The sequence below is a fragment of the Pan troglodytes genome, chromosome 5 (genome assembly GCF_028858775.2).
Source record: "Pan troglodytes isolate AG18354 chromosome 5, NHGRI_mPanTro3-v2.0_pri, whole genome shotgun sequence".
NCBI classification, from domain to species: Eukaryota; Metazoa; Chordata; class Mammalia; order Primates; family Hominidae; genus Pan; species Pan troglodytes.
The window spans coordinates 155,203,581-155,223,327 of record NC_072403.2 but is presented as its reverse complement, the minus strand read 5'-3'; the positions used below and the strand labels follow the sequence as shown (position 1 = coordinate 155,223,327).

Genomic DNA, 19,747 nt, shown 5'->3' with positions numbered 1-19,747 from the left:
AAACAGTTTCCAGCATTGTGAGTAATAACAGCACTGCTACATTTTCTCAAAGTGAGAGACAGAACAAAGCTAGAAGCTATGCCTTTAGTAATAAACAACTGGAGGAGATGGTTTCTGGACCTAGCTTCCAGGGGACTGCCTGGCATATCATATGAAGCTGATGGAAAGGGCCAAGTGACCAACCTGGGTGTTAAAGGTGGGAGTGTACAGGGCAAAGGATTCTTGCTACCGTGGGCAAAAGACACCTGCTGCCTTTAGGTGCTGTGATCATGGGCAGCATTGCAGTCAGGATGTAGATGGGTGAGAGTCCAGGTCCAAACATGTGGCTCAAACCCAAGGCTTGGGAGTGACTTCTTGGTAGGTCAGAGTCCTGAACTTGCTCTGTGTCCCACATAAGTGAGAATCGCTCAACATCAGCATGTTTTCAGCATCATTCTGGGAGACCAATCTTGCATGATCCTACAAGAGCAATATTGTGTTGCCCGGAGGGAGCAATCTGCTTGCCAAGCCTCCCTCCTGGAGCTGGATCTTTGCCATGGGATCCTGGGATAACCCCAGAGATGTGAGTCCCTGAGTTCCTTGGGCTTCTGGTTGATACCATGAGCAGTGTAGAGGGTCAGAGAAGGGAGAATCTGGGCGCAGGGCCCATGAGAGTCCCAGTCCAAGCTCAAGGCACCCTGCCCAGATGACATTGCCAACCCCAACAGATTCCAGGCAGCAGAGCATGACTTAGAACATCTTGAGGAGGGCATGCCAAGTGGGGTTTCTGAAGCATAAGGGCACGAAGCAGAGGCCAGTTTTTTTGAGTCCAAGGGCAGTACTGGATATCAGGATGATGTAGGCCTTACAGAATGAGTTGGGGAGTTTCTCCCTCTCCTCTGTAGTCTGTGTTTGTATGGGATTGGTGCTATTACTTTAAATATTTGATAGAATTCACCAGTGAAGACATCCGGGCCTGGAGTTAACTTTGTGAAAATCAAATTAGGAATTAAATTTCTTCAGTTTTTATAGGGCTATTCAAGTTTTCTTTCTTCTTGAGTTCATTTTGGTAATTTTTGCTTTTCAAGGAATTTGTCTATTTTATCTAAATTAAAATTATTGGCATAAAATAATTCATAATATTCCCTTATTACATTGTTAATGCCTATAGGATTTATTATGCAGTTTAGTATTTCCCCTCTTTTATTTCTGATATTGGCAAATATTTTGTCTTCTTACTTTCTTGACCAGTCTAGCTACAAGTTTATCAATTATTTTCAAAGAAACCGCTTTTGGTTTCATTGGTTTTCTCTATGGTTTGGCTGTTTTCTATTTTATTAATTCTTGCTCTTATCCATATTATCTTCTTTCTTCTTCTACTTCAAGTTTATTTTTATTCCTTCTTCTACCTTCTTAAGGGGAAAGATTATTTTAGTCCTACTTTTCTAAAATAAGCATCTACAACTATACATTTCCTTCTAAGCACCCGTTTAGCTATAGCACACAAATTTTGATATGTTGAATTTTCAATTTTACTTAGTCGGATTTAATTCCATTGTAGTTGAATAATATATTTAGTATGATTACAGTATATTACAGTATATCTGTGGAACAATATATATGTAATTGGACACCCACAAAAAGAGGAGAAAAAGAGGAGAGTCAGAAAAAATATTTTTAAATATTTTGAGACTTGTTTTATGGTTCGGTGTCTTTTTAAGTATTTTGAGGCTTGTTTTATGGCTCAATGTAGGGTCTATCCTGATGTATATCCCATGTGCATTTGAAAAGCATGTGTATCTTTCAAAACTATTCTTTTTTGCTTCGTACATCTTGAAACTCATTCGTTAGGTGCACGCACATTTAAAATTATTATGTCTTCTTGAAGAATTAAGTCTTTTGTCATTATAACATGTTCATCTTTATTCCTGGTAATATTCTTTGTTGTAAAGTTTACTTTGCCTATAATTAATATAGCTATTCCACCTTTCTTGTGACTAGTGGTATATTGTCTATATTTTTAATTCTTTTACTTTTAACCTGTGTCTTTATTTTTAAAATAAATTTCTTACAGGTAGAATATACTTTTGTCTTGCCTTTGTGCTCTTTCATAAAGTTTCTGTCTCTTGTTGAATAGTTTAGATTATTTACATTTAATGTAATTATCGAGTGATTGGGTTTAAATATAAAATCTTCTGATTTATTTTCTTTGTCCCATTTGTTTTATGTTTTCCTTTTTTTCTTGCTTTCCATTAGATTGTTTTTATTAACTTTATTGAGAAATTACTTATTTACAATAAACCGTGTCTTCTTAAAGTGTATACTTTGTTGAGTTTTGACAGTTGTAAACTCACATGGAATCACCAACATAATCAAGATACAGAACACCTCAGTAATAGGATAGTTTTAGTATTCCATCTTATCTCCACTATTAGTTTATTAGCTATACCTCTGTTTTTTAGTGGTTGCCTTGGAGTTTACAAATTGTATCCTTAATTTATAATAGTTTACTTTCAAACAGTATCATACCAATGAAGAATTAATGAAGAAACTTACAGCTATACACGTTCATTTTCTCCCTCCCATCCTTTGTGCTTTATATGTTTTCAGATATTTTACTTCTAAATATATTTTAAATCCCACAACACATTGTTTTATTTTTTGTTTTAAACATTCACTGTCTTTTAGAGAGTTTATAAGATGAAAAAAATGACTTATATGTAACTGCAGATTTGCCATTTTTAATGTTCTTCATTCTGTGTAGAGATCCAAGTTTCCATCTGGTTGCATTTACCTTCTGCCTATAGCACAAGTTTGTTGACAAAGAGTCAACTTCTGTTTGTCTGTAAAAATCTTTTGTCTTAATTTTTGAAAAATATTTCTCTGGGTATGTAATTGTAGGTTGACAGGTTTTTTCAGCACTTTAAAGATATTGTTCCATTTCTTTGGGCTTGCCTCATTTCTGATGAGAAATCTATAATAATTTTTATCTTTGTTCCTCTCTAAGTGTACTTTTTTTCCTGTGGATGCATTTAAGATTTTTCTCTTTATCACTTGTTTTCAGCAATATGATTATTATTTCTCTTGAAGTTTTCTTGGTTTTTTATTCTGCGTGGGGTTTGTTGAGCTTTTTGGATTTGGGGGTTTATAGTTTCTAACCAATGTGAAACATTTTCTGCCATTATTTCTTCACATATTTTTCCTTCCTCTCCCCTTTTTCTCTGCTTTTTGTGGGTGCCCAATTACATACATATTATTCCACCGATCACTAAGGCTATGTTGAATTTGTTTCCTCTTTTTATTCTCTGTGCATCAGTTTGGATAGCTCCTATTGCAATGTCTTCATGTTCACTGATTTTTTCCCCCTGCAGTTTCTAATCTGTTAATCCAGTTCAGTGTAGTTTTCATATGTAAAAGTTCTATTCACAGTTTTATATCTTCTATTTGTCTCCAAGACATGTTTTCTCCCTCTGCCTTCTTGTCATATGAAATATATTTATAATAGCTGCTTTAATGTCTTTGTCTGCTAATTTCATCTCCTTTATCAATTCTGTGTCTATTTCTATTGATTAATTTTATCCCTGTTTTTGGGTCAAGTTCTCCTGCATCTTGGCATGTCTAGAAATTTGATTGGATGCCAGGCATAAATTTTATGTCTTGAGTGTTGGATTTTTTTTTTGTCTTCCATAAAGAGAATTGTGATTTATTCTGGCAGGTGGTTAAATTGCTAAAGATTAGTTTAATAATTTTGAGGCTTCTTTTAAAGCTTTTTAAGAGTGGGTCTAGAGTAAAGTACAAATCTTTACTCAAGATTTGTAACAAACATCTGACTCTTCCAGGATCTTTACTGAATGCCCTGTATGTTCAATGAGGCCTCTTCACTCTGGCTAGTGGTAACTTGAATGGTTTCTGGCCTTATGGGAACTCTTCTATTTATTCAGCTTATGGTGCCTCAGCAACTGTTCTTTCCCCAAAATTGTAGAGTTTTACCTAATTCATGTGCAGACTGAGTCAGCCAAAGACTAGAGGGGATGCCAGACAGATTTCTGGAGTTCTTTCTCTTCTCCACAAATTCTAGTCACTTCAGTCTCCCTGAACTTTGGTCTCCTTAACCCAGTGAGACCACCAGGCTTTGTTTGGGATTCTCCTCTTAGTGCTATAATCTGGGAATTGCCTCTAGGCAAAAAGCCAGTGCTCACAGAGGGCTCACATCGTTTATTTCCCTTTCTTCAGAGATCACAGGCCTAAACAGTTCTGATTAATGTCTGAAAATTGTTTTTTATTATATTTTACCATTTTTCTAGTTATTTATAGTCATGTATGTGTGCATGCATGTGTGTGTGTGTGTGTGTGTCTGTGTGTGTGTGGTGATCCAGACCCAAGTATTTGGCAGGAATTACATGGAAGCAGAAATTCCCCAGATACGATATACTTTGAACTTTGCCTCAATATTCTTTGAGTGAGAAAAAAATGCTGAAGATTGCTAGGATCTCTCATAAATGAAAAGCTGTTTAGTCTTAGACATCCCCCCTTATCTATATTACTTCTAGTTCTCAGAAAACTTTTTATCCCAGAGCTTTAGTTGGAGTTCTGAAATCAATATAGTGATCTCCCAAGTTATAACTTAATTAGTGCCAAGATTACAGTCTCAAGTTGAATTAGTTTAAGTGGAAAATTTAGTTCTTAGAGGCAAAATGTTATAAATTGGGAATCTGTCTTGGAAAACCATTTTGCAATATAAAAATTCAAAAATTAATGACTACTATAGTATGAAATTAATATTTTTAAAAAGTGATAAAGTGGTCATAAGGGACATTTGTGCTTTCCTGGAACAGCCTGCTAGAGTCCATAGTTCAGGATAAAAGTTGCCAAATATCTCACCTTTCAAGGGCAGAAAAATGGGTTCTTAATGCCAGTCCTCCACTGTGGGATTTGCTAGCAGAAGGCATTCAGCAGAACCAGTTTCTTAAGCCCCACTCTTTTGGGTTTTATAAAATAAAGGACACAGAGAGGGCAAGGATATGGGAGCACTGAAGGAAGCAGAGTCCATAAAGCATGAACAGTGCCTTTTCCCTCCTCTTCCCTTGGTGGAGAGACTGGGAGGCAGGGAGCAAGGAAGTTTCAATGTGTTCCACCCTGTTCTGATGAAATCTGTGTTCTCCAATTTCCCTATACCCCCAGGAAGAACTGTCAGGGTTGGGGCCTGGGGGATGCCACTTAGCTGGCAGAGCAGTTGATGCTATTGTTGCTGAAACTGTGAGCATGCCCTATGGCAGCCTGTGATCCTCCCTTGCCTTGGCAAGGAGGGATGAGTAAATGCCATGGAAGATGGTCTGGGTTTATCAGAAGCAGAGACTTTTGGGTGGACTGCTTGTTGCCATGGCATTAAGGGAGAAGAGGACAGGACAGTGCAAGGGTGGGCCCCCATGGAGCTCCCTAAAGAGCTAACAATTTCATCATCCCCACTCGAAAGACAATGCTAGCACTTGATGTTGGTCCCTTTGTATTGGACCGAGAGGCAGAGAAGGAACTCACCACCTCTGATGTCATTTGCTATGAAAGCGTAAGTCATTCTCCTTCTCCAGGGACCAAGGGGAAACAGAAGGGAGAGGGAGTTTTGAAGTCTGATTTCAAAAAACCCAAGATTAAATATTAAACCTGAGTGGGATAAAGAAATAAGATGTCTGGCCTAGTCAGAATGCAGGGCTGTGGGCCCAGAATATTTTGTGCTGTTTGAAAATGAATAAATTTCATTCTTACATACATCTATGTTGAGACAATTTCATTAAATATTAATATGCTTATGCAAGTATGTGAAACCAAACATAGCATTCAGACAGCTTTTTTGTTGTGTTTGGTTTTACATGCTTGTGAAATTCCTTTGAGAGGATTTTAATGCATGGACTGTTTTGACGGAGCTTTTAAAAATATATTTTTTTCATAAAGCTTGGACATAAGATAACTCTCTCTCTTTCTGGCAAATCTCCCTATAGTAAGCATAGACATTTGTCATTACTTTAAAATTCTTTGAACTGTACTCAAAATTCTGATCATCTGTCCCCAAAATTTTCATTACTTCATTGATGAGTAGTCATGAAAGCATCTAAATATCTTGGAATGGCAAATGCTGTTTCCATGGTACTTCTTCAATGATCCTCAGTGCTTCCATTTCAATCAATCACATACATGAATTTGAATGATTTTGACTGGCTTGTCAGCACCGGATAATTGCTTTGGCTTAATGAGGGACAACACTGTTGGCCACCCAATTATTAGAAAATCACAATTATGAGTTTTAGATATTACCATATGGTTATTACCATATGTACTATTCAGCATAGTACAAGAGTAGCCTACATAAATAAGTAAAAATTCTTATACATTAGTTTCATTACTGCTATTAAAACATTATCACAAACTTAATGTCTTAAAATACACATTTATTACTTAACATTTCTGGAGATCAGAATTCCTCAAATCAAAGTGTCAATAGCGTAGTACTCCTTTGGGGGCTCTAAGGGAGAATCCATTTTCCTTCCTTTGCAAGCTCCTAGAGGCTACTTGCATTCTTTGGCTTGTGGCCCCTTCCTTGCATCACTCTGATTTCTGCTACTATCATCACATTTCTTTCTCTCATTCTGACTCTCCTGCCTCCCTCTTATAAGGACCTTTGTAATTATACTGGAACCACTGGGTAATTCAGGATAACCTCTCCATCTTAAGATCTTTAATTAATTAATTATTAATTTTCTTTTTCCAGAGGTGAGACTAGAAGCACTTTTCTCCCTATGATGGCAGACTGCAGATCAGTCTTTACATACAGGCACAGAGAGAGAGAGAAAGAGAGAGAGAGTGAGAGAGAGAGAGAGAGAGTAAAGCACAAACATTCTCCTGAGAACTAGTGGGGGGAACAGGAGGTGTCAAGGCAGAATTTCTTTTTTTTTCTCACCACACAGTGATTATAGAGCAGTAGGTAGAGTCATCCGGATGGGCTATGCTGCTGGGCAAGCCAAGTTGCTATGATGGGTCAGTTGGTGAGTTAGCCCACCTGGACTGGGTGGGTGTGTCTTAGTGCCTTCCTAGCACCTGGAGAGACAGTGCTGGGTGTGCTGCCAGAAGCATGGCTGAGGTTTAGGTCTGGGGTTCCCAAAGCAAACTAACCCACCATGAGAAAAAAAAACTAGACAAAACAAAGGAAAGTCTTAAGTCTAATGACATATTATATTTTCAATATAGCAGTGATGCATACATTTAAATTGTTGCACTGTAAGTTGAATCAATTTTATGTCTAAAACTTACAGGTGTCAACTTCTGTAGATGTCAATGTAGTGGTTAAATAAAAAAGTTATTTCCTGGGGGAGGGGTAGTCACAGGACCTCAGAGGAACTGTACCAGAAACTTCTTAAAAATAATCTACTCCTTGAGATTTCCTCTTCTGTGAGTCATCTGGAGAGATGATTGCCTCCTAAATATTGGTCTTGCTTCCTTCTTGCTTTTTCTTATTTAATTTTCTATTCCATTAATAATTTCAATTCTATAGTTACATAAGACTTTTTAAAAACAAATAAAAATTTTTACAGAACACTGAAATTCAGCAGGGAAGTGGCAGTGAACCTTTGAGGCACAGAAGGAGAGAAAAGCAAAGAAGAAGCTGGCCCAGAATCGCTCAAAGCCAGAAGGAACTCCACATTGGAGGGCAAAGCTGAATAAATCGTATGGTGACTACAGTACTATGGCCACCCAGAATCAAAGCCAAAACATCCTACTAAAGCAACGCTATAGCTACTCCCACAAGAAAAAGTCTTACCCTACCAAAGCCAATCCATAATATTGGAAGAAGAGACTGTAAAGTGACTTTTACATCAGATGTGCAGATATTAATGTAAGGACACAAGAAACATGAAAAAGAAAGGAAACATGATACCTCCAAAAGGACATAATAATTCATCAGTAACAGACCCCTAAGAAAAATAAATTATTAAATGCCTGAAAAAAATTTAAAATATTGATCCTAAGAAAACTCAGGTAGATGAAAGAGAACACAGAAAAATGATACAAAGAAATCAGGGAAACAATTTATGTTTGGAATGAGAAATTGAACAATGAGATAAATATCATGCATAAGAACCAAACAGAAATCCTGGAACTGAAAGATTTCATGAATGAAAAAAATATAATCAAGATCTTCAACAATGAACTAGATCAAGTCGAAGAAAGAATTTTTGAACTTGAAGACATGTCTTTTGAAATAACCCATTCAGACAAAAAGAGGAAAGAAAAAGAATAAAAAATTAAAAAGAATGAAGAAAGCCTGTGTGACATATGGGACACTATAACGTGAACAAATATCTCATGTTTGGGAGTTAAGAAGGAGAATAAATGGGCCAAGGCAAAGAAAACTTATTAAATAAAATAATAGCTGAAAACTTCCCAAGTCTTGCAAGCAATACAGACATTTAGATACAGGAAGCTCAAAGTTCCCAACTAGATTAAATCCAAAAAGGTTTTCTCATATATATTATAGTCCAGAGGCCAAAAGTCAAAGACAAAAAGAAAATTCTAAAAACACCAACAGAAAAGTGTCCCCATCAGACTAATGGTGAATTTCTCAGCAGAAACTTTATAGCCCAGGAGATAATGGGATGACATAGTAAAAGTATTTAAAGAAAAAAATTTCCAGGCAAAATACTATATCCAGCAAAGCTATCCTTCAGAAATAAAAGAAAAATAAATTATTTCCTAGACAAATAAAAATGGAGGGAATTCATGATCACTAAACTAGTTCTACAAGAAATGGTAAGGGATTCCTACATGTGAAAGCAAAAGGACAATATCTACTTTTGTGAAAAAATATGAGGATATAAAACTCACTGATAGAGAAGATAACAAAGAGAAAGACAAAAGAATCACATATTAACTCTGCAAATCCCCACCAAATTGTAAAGGTAAACAATAAAAGAGGAAAAAAAAATCAAAGGCTATATAAAACAACCAGAAAACAATTAACAAAATGACTGGAGTAACAACCTTGAATGTAAATGGTTTATATTGCCCAATTAAAAGACATAGGATAGATGAATGGATTTTTTAAAAAGACCCAACTATAAGCTACCTGCAAGAAATTCATATCACCTGAAAATACATAGACTGACAGTGAAGAAGTGGTAAAAATTTTCCTTGCAATTAGAAAACAAAAGCATGTAGTCATAGCTATACTTATATGAGAAAAAAAAAAGACTTTGGGTCAAAAAACATAAAAAGAGATGAAGAAGGCCATTCTATAATAATCAAGTAATGAATTCAGCAAGAGGATATGACAATTATAAATATATGTGAACTCAATATCGGAGAACCCAGATATAGATAGTGCATACTATTAGAGCTAAAGAGAGAAAGAGAGAGACACAATACCATAATGGTTGGGGACTTCAACAACCCACTCTTAGCACTGGACAGATTAATCTTGTCAAAAATCAACAAAGACACAGATGTAATCTGCACTTTAGACCAAATGGACCTAACAGACATTTACAGAACATTTTATCCAACAGCTGCAGAATACACATTATTCTCATCAGCACTTGGAACATTATTCAGGATAGACCATACGTTAGGCCACAAAACAACTCTCAACAAATTGAAAAGAAGTGAAATTATATCACGTATTTCTCAGCTCACAATGGGCTGAAAAAAAAAAGTGGGCAAAGGATATGAACAGACACTTCTCAAAAGAAGTCATTTATGTGGTCAACAAACATATGAAAAAAAGCTCATCATCACTGGTCATTAGAGAAATGCAAATCAAAACCACAATGAGATACTATCTCACACCAGTTAGAATGGCAATCATTAAAGTCTGGAAGCAAAAGATGCTGGTGAGGATGTGGAGAAATAGGAATGCTTTTACACTGTTGGTGGGAGTGTAAATTAGTTCAACCATTGTGGAAGTCTGTGTGGTGATTCCTCAAGGATCTAGAACCAGAAATCCATTTGACCCAACAATCTCATTACTGGGTATACACCCAAAGGATTATAAATCACTGGCCACCCAGAATCAAAGCCAAAATATCCTACCAAAGCAACACTATAGCTACACCCACAAGAAAAAGTCTTACCCTACCAAAGCCAATCCAAAGGATTATAAATCATTCTACTAGAAAGACACATGCACACATATGTTTACTGCAGCACAATTTACAATAGCAAAGACTTGGAACCACCCCAAATGCCTATCAATGACAGACTGGATAAAGAAAATGTGGCACATATACACCATGGAATACTATGCAGCCATTAAAAAGAATGAGTTCATGTCCTTTTCAGGGACATGGATGAAGCTGGAAACCATCATCCTCAGCAAACTAACACAGGAACAGAAAACCAAACACCACATGTTCTCACTCATAATTGGGAGCTGAACAAATGATAACACATGGACACAGGGAGGGGAACATCACACATTGGGGCCTGTCAGAGGGTGGAGGGAAAGGGGAGGGAGAGCATGAGGACAAATACCTAATGCATGTGAGGCTTAAAACCTAGGTGATGGGTTGATAGGTGCAGCAAACCACTATGGCACATATTTACCTATGTAACAAACCTGCATGTTCAGCTCATGTATCCCAGAACTTAAAGTAAAAAAAAAATCTCAGCAAAGAGGCCTAGAAGGAACATACCTCAACATAACACAGGCCATATATTACCATCCCACAGCTAGCATCATACTGAATGGGAAAAAGCTGAAAGCCTTTCCTCTAAGAACTGGAACAAGACAACGATGCCCATTTTAACCACTCTTATTCAATATGCTACTGAAAATCCTAGCCAGAGAAATTAGGCAAGAGAAAGAAAGAAAATGCAGCCAAATTGGAAAAGAGGAAATAAAATCGTCCCCATTTTTAGATGACCTAATCTTATTTATAGAAAAGCATAGAGACTCTACCAAAGAACTCTTCGAGCTGATAAACAAATTCTGTAAAGTTGTGTGATACAAAATCAACATGAAAAATCAATAGCATTTCTATAGACCAATAACAAACTAACTGAAAAAGATATCAAGAAAGCAATCCCATTTATAATGACTACAAAAAATAAAATACATAGGAATAAATTTAACCAAGGTAGTAAGAAAACTCCACAACAAAAACTACAAAACACTTGAAAGAAATTAAAAAGGATATAAACAAATGGAAATTTTATACTTATGAATTAGAAAAATTAATATTGTTAAAATGATCATACTACCCAAAGCAATGTATAGAATCAATGCAACCTTTATCAAAATACCAATGATATTATTCACTGAAATAGATTTTTTAAAAAACCTCCTAAAATTCTTGTGGAACCACAAGAGACCCTAAATAGCCAAAGCAATAGTGAACATAAAGAACAAAGCTGGAGCCATCATGCTACCTGAGTTCAAAATATATTACAAAGCTATAATAACCAAAAGAGCATTGTATTGGTACAAAACCAGACATGCAGACCAATGGAACAGACTAGAGAACCCAGAAACATACATAGAACCCAGAAACATACAACTGATTTTCAATGGAGGCACCAAGAACATACACTGGGGAAAGGACACCCTCTTAAATAAACAGTGCTAGGAAAACTGGACATTCATATGCAGAAGAATGATACTAGACTCTTATTTCTTACCTATACAAAAATCAATTAAAATTAAAGACATAGGTGAAATGCTTCAGGAGATTGATTTAGGTAAAGATTTTATGGTTAAGGCTTCATAAGCACATGCAACAAAAGCAGAAATAGGCAAATGAGATTATAGTAAACTAAAAAAGCTCTTCACAACAAAGAAAACAACAGAGTGAAGAGACAACTTGTAGAATGTGAGAAAATGTTTGCGAACTGTTTTCCTGACTATGGGCTAATATCTAGATTATACAGTGAACTCATAAACTCAAACAACTCAACACCAGAAACAAATAATCTGATTAAAAAGTGGGTGAAGGAACTGAATAAACATTTCTCTAAAGAAGATATACAAATGGGCAACAAACATATAAAAAAATGCTCAACATCACTAATCATTAGGAAAATGCAAATCAAAACCGCAATGAAATATCATCTCACCCTAGTTAGAAATGACTACTATCAAACAAACAAAACATAAGTGCCGGCAAGGATGTGGAGTAAAGGTAACTCTTATACACGGTTGGTGAGAATGTAAATTAGTACAGACATTATGGAAAATAGTATGGAGCTATCTCAAAAAACTAAGAATAGAACTAGCATATGAGCCAGCAATCCCAGTATTGGGTACTTAGCTGAAGGAAAGGAAATCAGTATATTGAAGGGATACCTGCATCCCTATATTTATTGCAGCACTATTTACAATAGCTAAGATATGAAAGCAACCTAAATGTCCATCAACAGATGAGTGGATAAAGAAAATATGGTGTATACACACACACACATACACACACATGCACACACACACACACACGCACACACAAGGGAATGCTATTCAGCCACAAAAAATGAAATCCTGCCATCTGTGCAGCATAAATGAGCCTATAGGACATTAAGTGAAACAGGCATAGAAAGAGAAATACTGCGTGTTCTCACTCATATGTAGGAGCTACAAAAAAATTCAGCTCATGGAAGAAAAGAGTTAGAATTATGGATACTAGAGGCTGGGAAGTGTAGAGGGAGGGGAGCGTGGGGAGAGGTTAGTTAACAGATACAAAATTACAGCTAGATAGGGCAAATGAATTCTGGTGTTCTGAAGCTGTGCAGCATGAATATAGTTAACTATAATTTATTGGATATTTTTAAAAATCCAGAAGAGGGGATTTTGAATGTTCACAACACAGAGAAATGATAAATGTTTGAGGTGATGAATATGCCAGTTTCCCTGATTTGATCATTATACATCGTATACATGTATCAAAATGTCACACTGTATCCCATAAATATACACAATTATTACATGTCAACTAAAAACGGAAAAACGTTGCTTCATTGAAGGTAAAAATATAACTCATTTGAAGCTAGATCTGACATCTCCAACTCCTCAGAAAAACAAGAACAATAACAGTGTTGTGGATATTTTTGTCACATTTCTGACTTTAAATGGGAAAGCCTTTGGTGTTTTAGATGGCTATTTCTTATAATGATATGGGATATTTTTATATTTTTCTTTCACTAATATTATCATAAATCAATGTTAAATTTTCTCAAATGTCCTAGAACAACTATAGAGAATATCACGATTTTTTTCTTTTGTGCATTATTGAGGTAGCAGTGTTAATGAAAATTCTATTAAGCCATCCTTGCATTTTTAGAATAGAACTATTTAGTCATGAAAACGTATTTAGTGTTGAATTTATGTTGCCAATATTTTAGTTAAAGCAAGTACATTTTTTCCTTTGTTGGCTTTTATAAGGATTATATTAACTTTGAAAAGTAATTTGGGAAGTGTTTCATCATTCTGCAATCTTGGAACATTTAAAATAACACAAGAATTGTTTGAAAGATTTTTTAAGGACTTGCTCATCAAATGCTCTGGACCCAATTCCTTTTTTGGAGATAGTTAATGAAAAATTAAAATGTCTTCCCTAAATGTAAGCTTATTAAAGCTTTCTAATTCTTACTGAATCAATTTTCCCTGAAAATTGTACATTTTATTGAGTTCTAATAATTTGTGTCCATGAAGCTAAAAAACGTTCTGTAATTAAACATTTTCTTCCTATCTGTGTTTATATTGTCAAGTATTCGTGTTTCTCTCTCTCTTTCTTTCCAGTTAACATGTCATTAGTTTGCATATTTATTGACACTTTTATAGGTGAGATACTGTATTTATTAATCAATTTATCAATTTTGCTGCTTTTCTGCTTATTTAACTTCTGCTTTTATTTTTATTATTTCCTTATATTTCTCTATGATTTGTTTTTGTTTTCTACTTCTTCTGCTGAATATGTAGTTTGTTTTCTTCATTTAGTTTTGTATAAAAATAAAATCTAAGGCTACATTTTTTGTGTGTACAGCTTTGGCCACATTCATTAAGTTTAATTATGAGGTATTGTGTCATTATTTCCTGAATAAATTGCAATCCCTTTTAAATTTTCCTCTTTAACATACTTTTCCTTCCTCAAAGAATTAGTTTTAAGATTATTAACTACCTTTTTTAGAACAGGTAATATTATTAGGTTTTTCAAAAATAAAAAAATAACATGTATAATGAACAATCTCCCACCAGTTCTTATTTCCATTTTATCAGTCCCGTTTTCCCCTCTACCATTTAAACGGACAACTTTTTACACTTTTATGTATCCTTCTAAAGTTTTCTTATGTGTATACAAGCAAAAATCCATTCTTTTATCTCCCCCCATCCTTTTTGAAAATCGGCATGCTATACACACTATTCAACATATTTCTTTTTAGAATTTAAAATAGATTTTTAGAAAATTTTCAATATCAGTACACAGAATGTCATCATTTCTTTTCTCTCTTCTTCCTTCTTTTTACAGCTCCTCCTTTTCATAGTAGTCATTAAATGGAGGCATCATAATTTCTAAAAGCAGTTTCCTATTATTAACATTTCAATTGTTTCCATTTTTTCCTATTACGAACTTTGCTGCAATTAATAAGCTTAACATATGTGGAAATAGGAGTTAGCATAAGTTCTGAGTAACAGAACTGCTAGGTCAAATGATTTGTGCATTTGCAATTTTAAAAGATATAGACAAATTCCTTTCTATAAGGATTGTGCCTGTTTGTACTTCCACAAGCAATTATGAAAGTGTCTATACTCTTATTCAATAGAACGCGTGGTCAAAGGCTAGAAGTTATGACAATCCAATAGATATAAATGATACTCAGTGTGGCTTTAATTTGTATTTTTTCTTATTATGATTGAAGTTGCATTCTTTTCATTTGTTTAAGAGATACTTTGTTTTTCTCTGAATTATTCATGTTTTCTTGCCATTATTTTCCTATTAGGTTATTGTTTTCTTTCTTTTTTAAGGATCTCTATATATATTAGGAAGATAAGCCATTTGTAAAAATATGTCAGGGTAAAAGATGCAAGATATAGACCCAACTTTTTTTTTATCCAGATCACCTTCCAGTTGTCCTAATGATATTTATCGAATAACCTATCTCCTTCCTTGTTGATTTGAGGTACTACTTTTATTATATTCTAAATTCCCACATGTGTTTATTTCTATTATTGTTCTTCCTATTTTGTTGTATTAGTTGGTGTATTCATAGTCAATTTCATACTGCTTTTTTAAATGAGGCATTTATATTTTAATATTTGGTTGGGCTAGTCTTCTAGTTCTTTCTCATTGCTTTTTTAACTCAGAGCTTTCCTAACAATTCTTGTTTGTTAATTTTTACGTATGATCTTAAAGATTAACTTGTCTAGTTTCAAAAATAAACAAAGCATATAAATAAAAAACAAAGGTTTGTATTTTTGAATTATAAATTAACTTGGAACTTGGTATCTATGATATAGTTAGTCTTGCTTTCTAAGCACATGGTATATGTTTCCATTTCTTCAAACCTTCTTTTGCATCATTTAATAGTTTCAAAAATTTTTTCATAAAGTTGTTGCTATTGCAAAGGGTCCTTTCCTTTCATTACATCCCATTACATCTTATGGATAATAAAACTATGGATTTGCATATATTTGTACTCTATAACCTTATTATCTTAATTTCAAAGTCAGCTTTCAGTTTATTGTTTTGGATGTGTGTGACAGATTGTAGTTTCCAAATCTAGCCACCAATATTTCATAATCACATATATTCTTTTTACAATGTAACATTGATAGTTTCTCATCAAGACATGGGGATCTACATTCCCTTTCTTTGAATTTAGGTCAGACTATGACTGCAGCAGAAGTGATACTATGTGACTTCTGACTCTAAGTTATATTAAATAAAAACTTTTCATCTGGGCCTGCTAAGATCCAGGCACCACATTGTGATAAAGCCAAGCAACCACATGGAAAAAGCACACAGTCACATGGAGTGAAGCCAAGAGGCAATGTGGAGAGGCCACATATAGTTGTTCCAGTCACAGCCTTAGCTGAGGCCTCAGTCAACCACCAGCAGCAATCACTGGGCATATAAGTGAGCAAAACTTCAGAGGATTCTTGCCACCAGCCTTCAAGTCACCCCAGCAGATAACCAGTGGCACATAGACAAGCTCAGGCTGCCAAGTCCTGCCCAAGTTGCAGATTCATTTGCAAATAAATATTCTAAACAACTAAGTTTTGAGATGGTTTTTGGCAGTAATAGATGCGGATCACAAGGTCAGGAGTTTGAGTCCAGCCTTGCCAACATAGTGAAACCCCGTCTCTACTAAAAATACAGAAAATCAGCTGATTGTGGTGGTGGGCGCCTGTAATCCCAGCTACTTGGCAGGCTGAGGCAGGAGAATGGCTTGAACCTGGGAGGCGGAGGTTGCAGTGAGCCGAGATGGCACGGCTGCACTCCAGCCTGGGCAACAGTGCGAGACTCTGTCTCAAAAAAAAAAAAAAAAAAAAAATCATTCATCAGCAAATTGTAATGATTTTAGATTTTTTGTTATAATTTTCATAACTCAATTTTTCTCTGGTTGTGATCTAGGGATAAGAACAGCACACTCAATGCAACATATGCTTCCTTCAAAATCTAATAAGACATACCAAGCAATGTGCTTCTTCCATAGTAGTAATGCATGCAAAATGAAATAATTTGATTTTACTTTAGAGGGCATATATTGATATGTCTCATTCAGATCACTGCGGCCCTAGAAACTTCACAAAGGTAGATGGCCCAATTTTTTTTAAAAGGGGCCGTTTATCTATTACCCTCTGGCATGCCTGTGTCTTCTCAAGTTATCTAGGTTACTTGCTGAATTCTTCAAGCAGTGTGATATAATCAATGTAATAGAAACTTGATTTCCCATGGGACAGTTAGACAAACAAGGTCACTGTGGACTAAATCATGATATAAAGCCATAATTGAAATAACCTTGAGAAGGCAATTCTAAACAAAAAGAATAAAGCCAGAAGCATCATGCTACCTGACTTCAAACTATACCACAGGGCTGCAGTAACCAAAACAGCACAGTACCGAACAAAAACAGGCACATAGACCAATGGAACAGAACAGAGAATGCAGAAGTAAGACCACATGCCTGCAACTATCTGAGCTTCGACAAACCTGACAAAAAAACAAGCAATGGGGAAAGGATTTTCTATTCAATAAATGGTGCTGGAATTACTGGCAAGCCATATGCAGAAGACGAAACCAGACCTCTTCCTTACACTATATACAAAAATTAACTCAAGAAGGACTAAAGACTTAAATGAAAAACCCAAAACTATAAAAACCCTGGAAGACAACTGACGCAATACCACCCTGGGCATAGGATCGGGCAAAGATTTCATGATGAATACACCAAAAGCAATTGCAACAAAAGTAAAAACTGACAAATGGGATCAAATTAAACTAAAGAGCTTCTGCACAGCAAAGGAAACTATCAACAGACTGGGCAGACAACCTAGATAATTGGAGAAAACATTTGCAAACTCTACATCTGACAAAGGTCTAATATCCAGCATCTATAAGGAACTTAAATAAATTTATTAGAAGCAAACAACCCCATTAAAAAGTGGCCAAAGTACATGAACAGACATTTTTCAAAAGAAGACATACATTTGGTCAACAATCATGAAAAAAAGCTCAACATCACAGATCATTAGAGAAATGCAAATCAAAGCCACAGTGAGATAGATACCATTTCACACCAGTCAGAATGGGTATTATTAAAAAGTCAAAAAATAACAGATGCTGATGAGGTTGTGGAGAAACAGGAACGCTTCTACACTGTTGGTGGGCATGTAAATTAGTTCAAGTATTGCGAAAGACAGTCCGGCGATTCCTCAAAGGCCTAAAAACAGAAATACTATTTGACCCAGCAATTCCATTACTGGGTATATAACCAAAGGAATAGAAATCATTCTATTATAAAGACACATGCATGCATATGTTCACTGCAGCCCTATTCACAATAGCAAAGACATGGACTCAACATAAATGCCCATCAATAGTAGACTAGATAAAGAAAATGTGGTACATATACACCATGAAATACTATGCGGCCATAAAAAAAGAATGAGATCATGTCTTTTGCAGGAACAGGGATGAAGCCGGAGGCCATTATCCTTAGCAAACTAATAAAGGAACAGAAAATCAAATAGTGCATGTTCTCACTTATAAATGGGAGCTAAATGATGAGAACACATGGACACATAGAGGGGAACAACATATACTGGAGCCATTCAGAAGGTGGAGAGTGGGAGGAGGGAGAGGATCATTTTATATTTGTTGTTTATTTATTAAAAACAACTAATAGGTACTAGTCTTAATACCTGGGTGACAAAATAATCCATAGAACAAGCCCCCATGACACAAGTTTACCTATATAACAAACCTGTACATGTATTTCTGAACTTAAAAGTTAAACTAAAAATATTTATAACACATGCGCGCGCACACACACACACACACACACAAAGAAACAGCCTTGAGAAAATATAGTGAGGGCATTCTGCTATCCTTGCAAGGTAAAAGGAATGTATTTTTATTTTTATTTTTTTATTTTTTACAAACTAGATGTAAACCTTTACTTCACAACTATGTCATTTTCACTTTCTGAAAAGACACGGACCCGGGGACACAGCTGAAAACAGTGGGAGGCCAGATGCTGGCGTCTTCCAGGCGGGAACACAGCCATGATCACTCTAGGGCCGATGTCTCCTGGGGCTCTCAGGCAGCACAAGACAGGTGCACCGGTACTGTGCAATCCCAGTTTTACTTAGAGCCACCTCTTTTTTGGGGGGTCATTAGTCTTCATTTCATGCCAGATTTTCACTAGAGGCTCCCTGTTCTTCCAAATCAGTTCATGAGTGTGAGTAACATACCATATTCCAAAGAGAGCTCCCCCAAGATGTGCTGCATAATCAAAAAATTTCCGTCCCAGGATCATTCCTGCCATATCCATGGCGTTAATGGATTGTAGGGCATTTCCTGCTGTGAATGTGAACATTGGAAGTAAATAATGGCAAGCCTCCCTTCTGGGATCTTAGTGCGGACAGCTGCGAGGATCATCATGATGGCGCGAGATGCACCAAGTGATGGTCCATATCTTCGTGTGGCAACTTTACACACATAACTGACAAAATTGGAAATAACACCTGCAGATAGGTACACTGCCATGAACTGCTCTTGACCCAGAATGTTCACTATACTGAAGGAGAAGCTCCACAAAACATACATATTTGCTGCCATGTGAAATAAGGAGAAATGATTGAATGTTGACAGCAACATTGGAGAACAACGGACTTTTGAGGCTGGATTAGATTTGAAATATCAGATCACTGTCCACTGCAGAGAAGGTACTCTCCACAAACAGAATACAAGGACGTTTGCAGCTATGATACCTGAGTCCGCTGGCCATCACTTAGGTTATTCCACCGCTTGTTAATCTCCTTTCTGAAGTCTCCTTCTTTTTGTGGTCTTATGCTATCCAACCAATCAGCTTTTATGCCATCAAAATAACTCTGGACCCTGAATTTCAGTGATTCATATTGCCAAATAGCAGCTGATCCAAATGCACAGCCTGTAAACCCAACAGTAAAAAAATAAAGGTTCTATGAGAGTCCTTATAGGATAGGGAGAAAGATAAAAGACTGTTTCTTCCACCAGAGGAATCAAAGCACTTCTCTTGTATGCTTCACCACTTGTTG

At 35.8% G+C, this 19,747-nt stretch overlaps 1 protein-coding gene across 2 annotated transcripts in view; it reads right to left on the bottom strand.

The window, feature by feature from the left end:
- The window catches only part of AIG1 (androgen induced 1), a 328,654-nt gene that overhangs the window by 18,894 nt on the left and 290,013 nt on the right, over nucleotides 1-19,747 (bottom strand). For both annotated transcript variants that reach the window (XM_016956404.4, XM_009452118.5), the window contains one exon: nucleotides 19,442-19,620. In XM_016956404.4, the coding sequence (XP_016811893.2) occupies nucleotides 19,442-19,620 (179 nt within the window). The remainder of the gene's footprint in view (nucleotides 1-19,441; nucleotides 19,621-19,747) is intronic.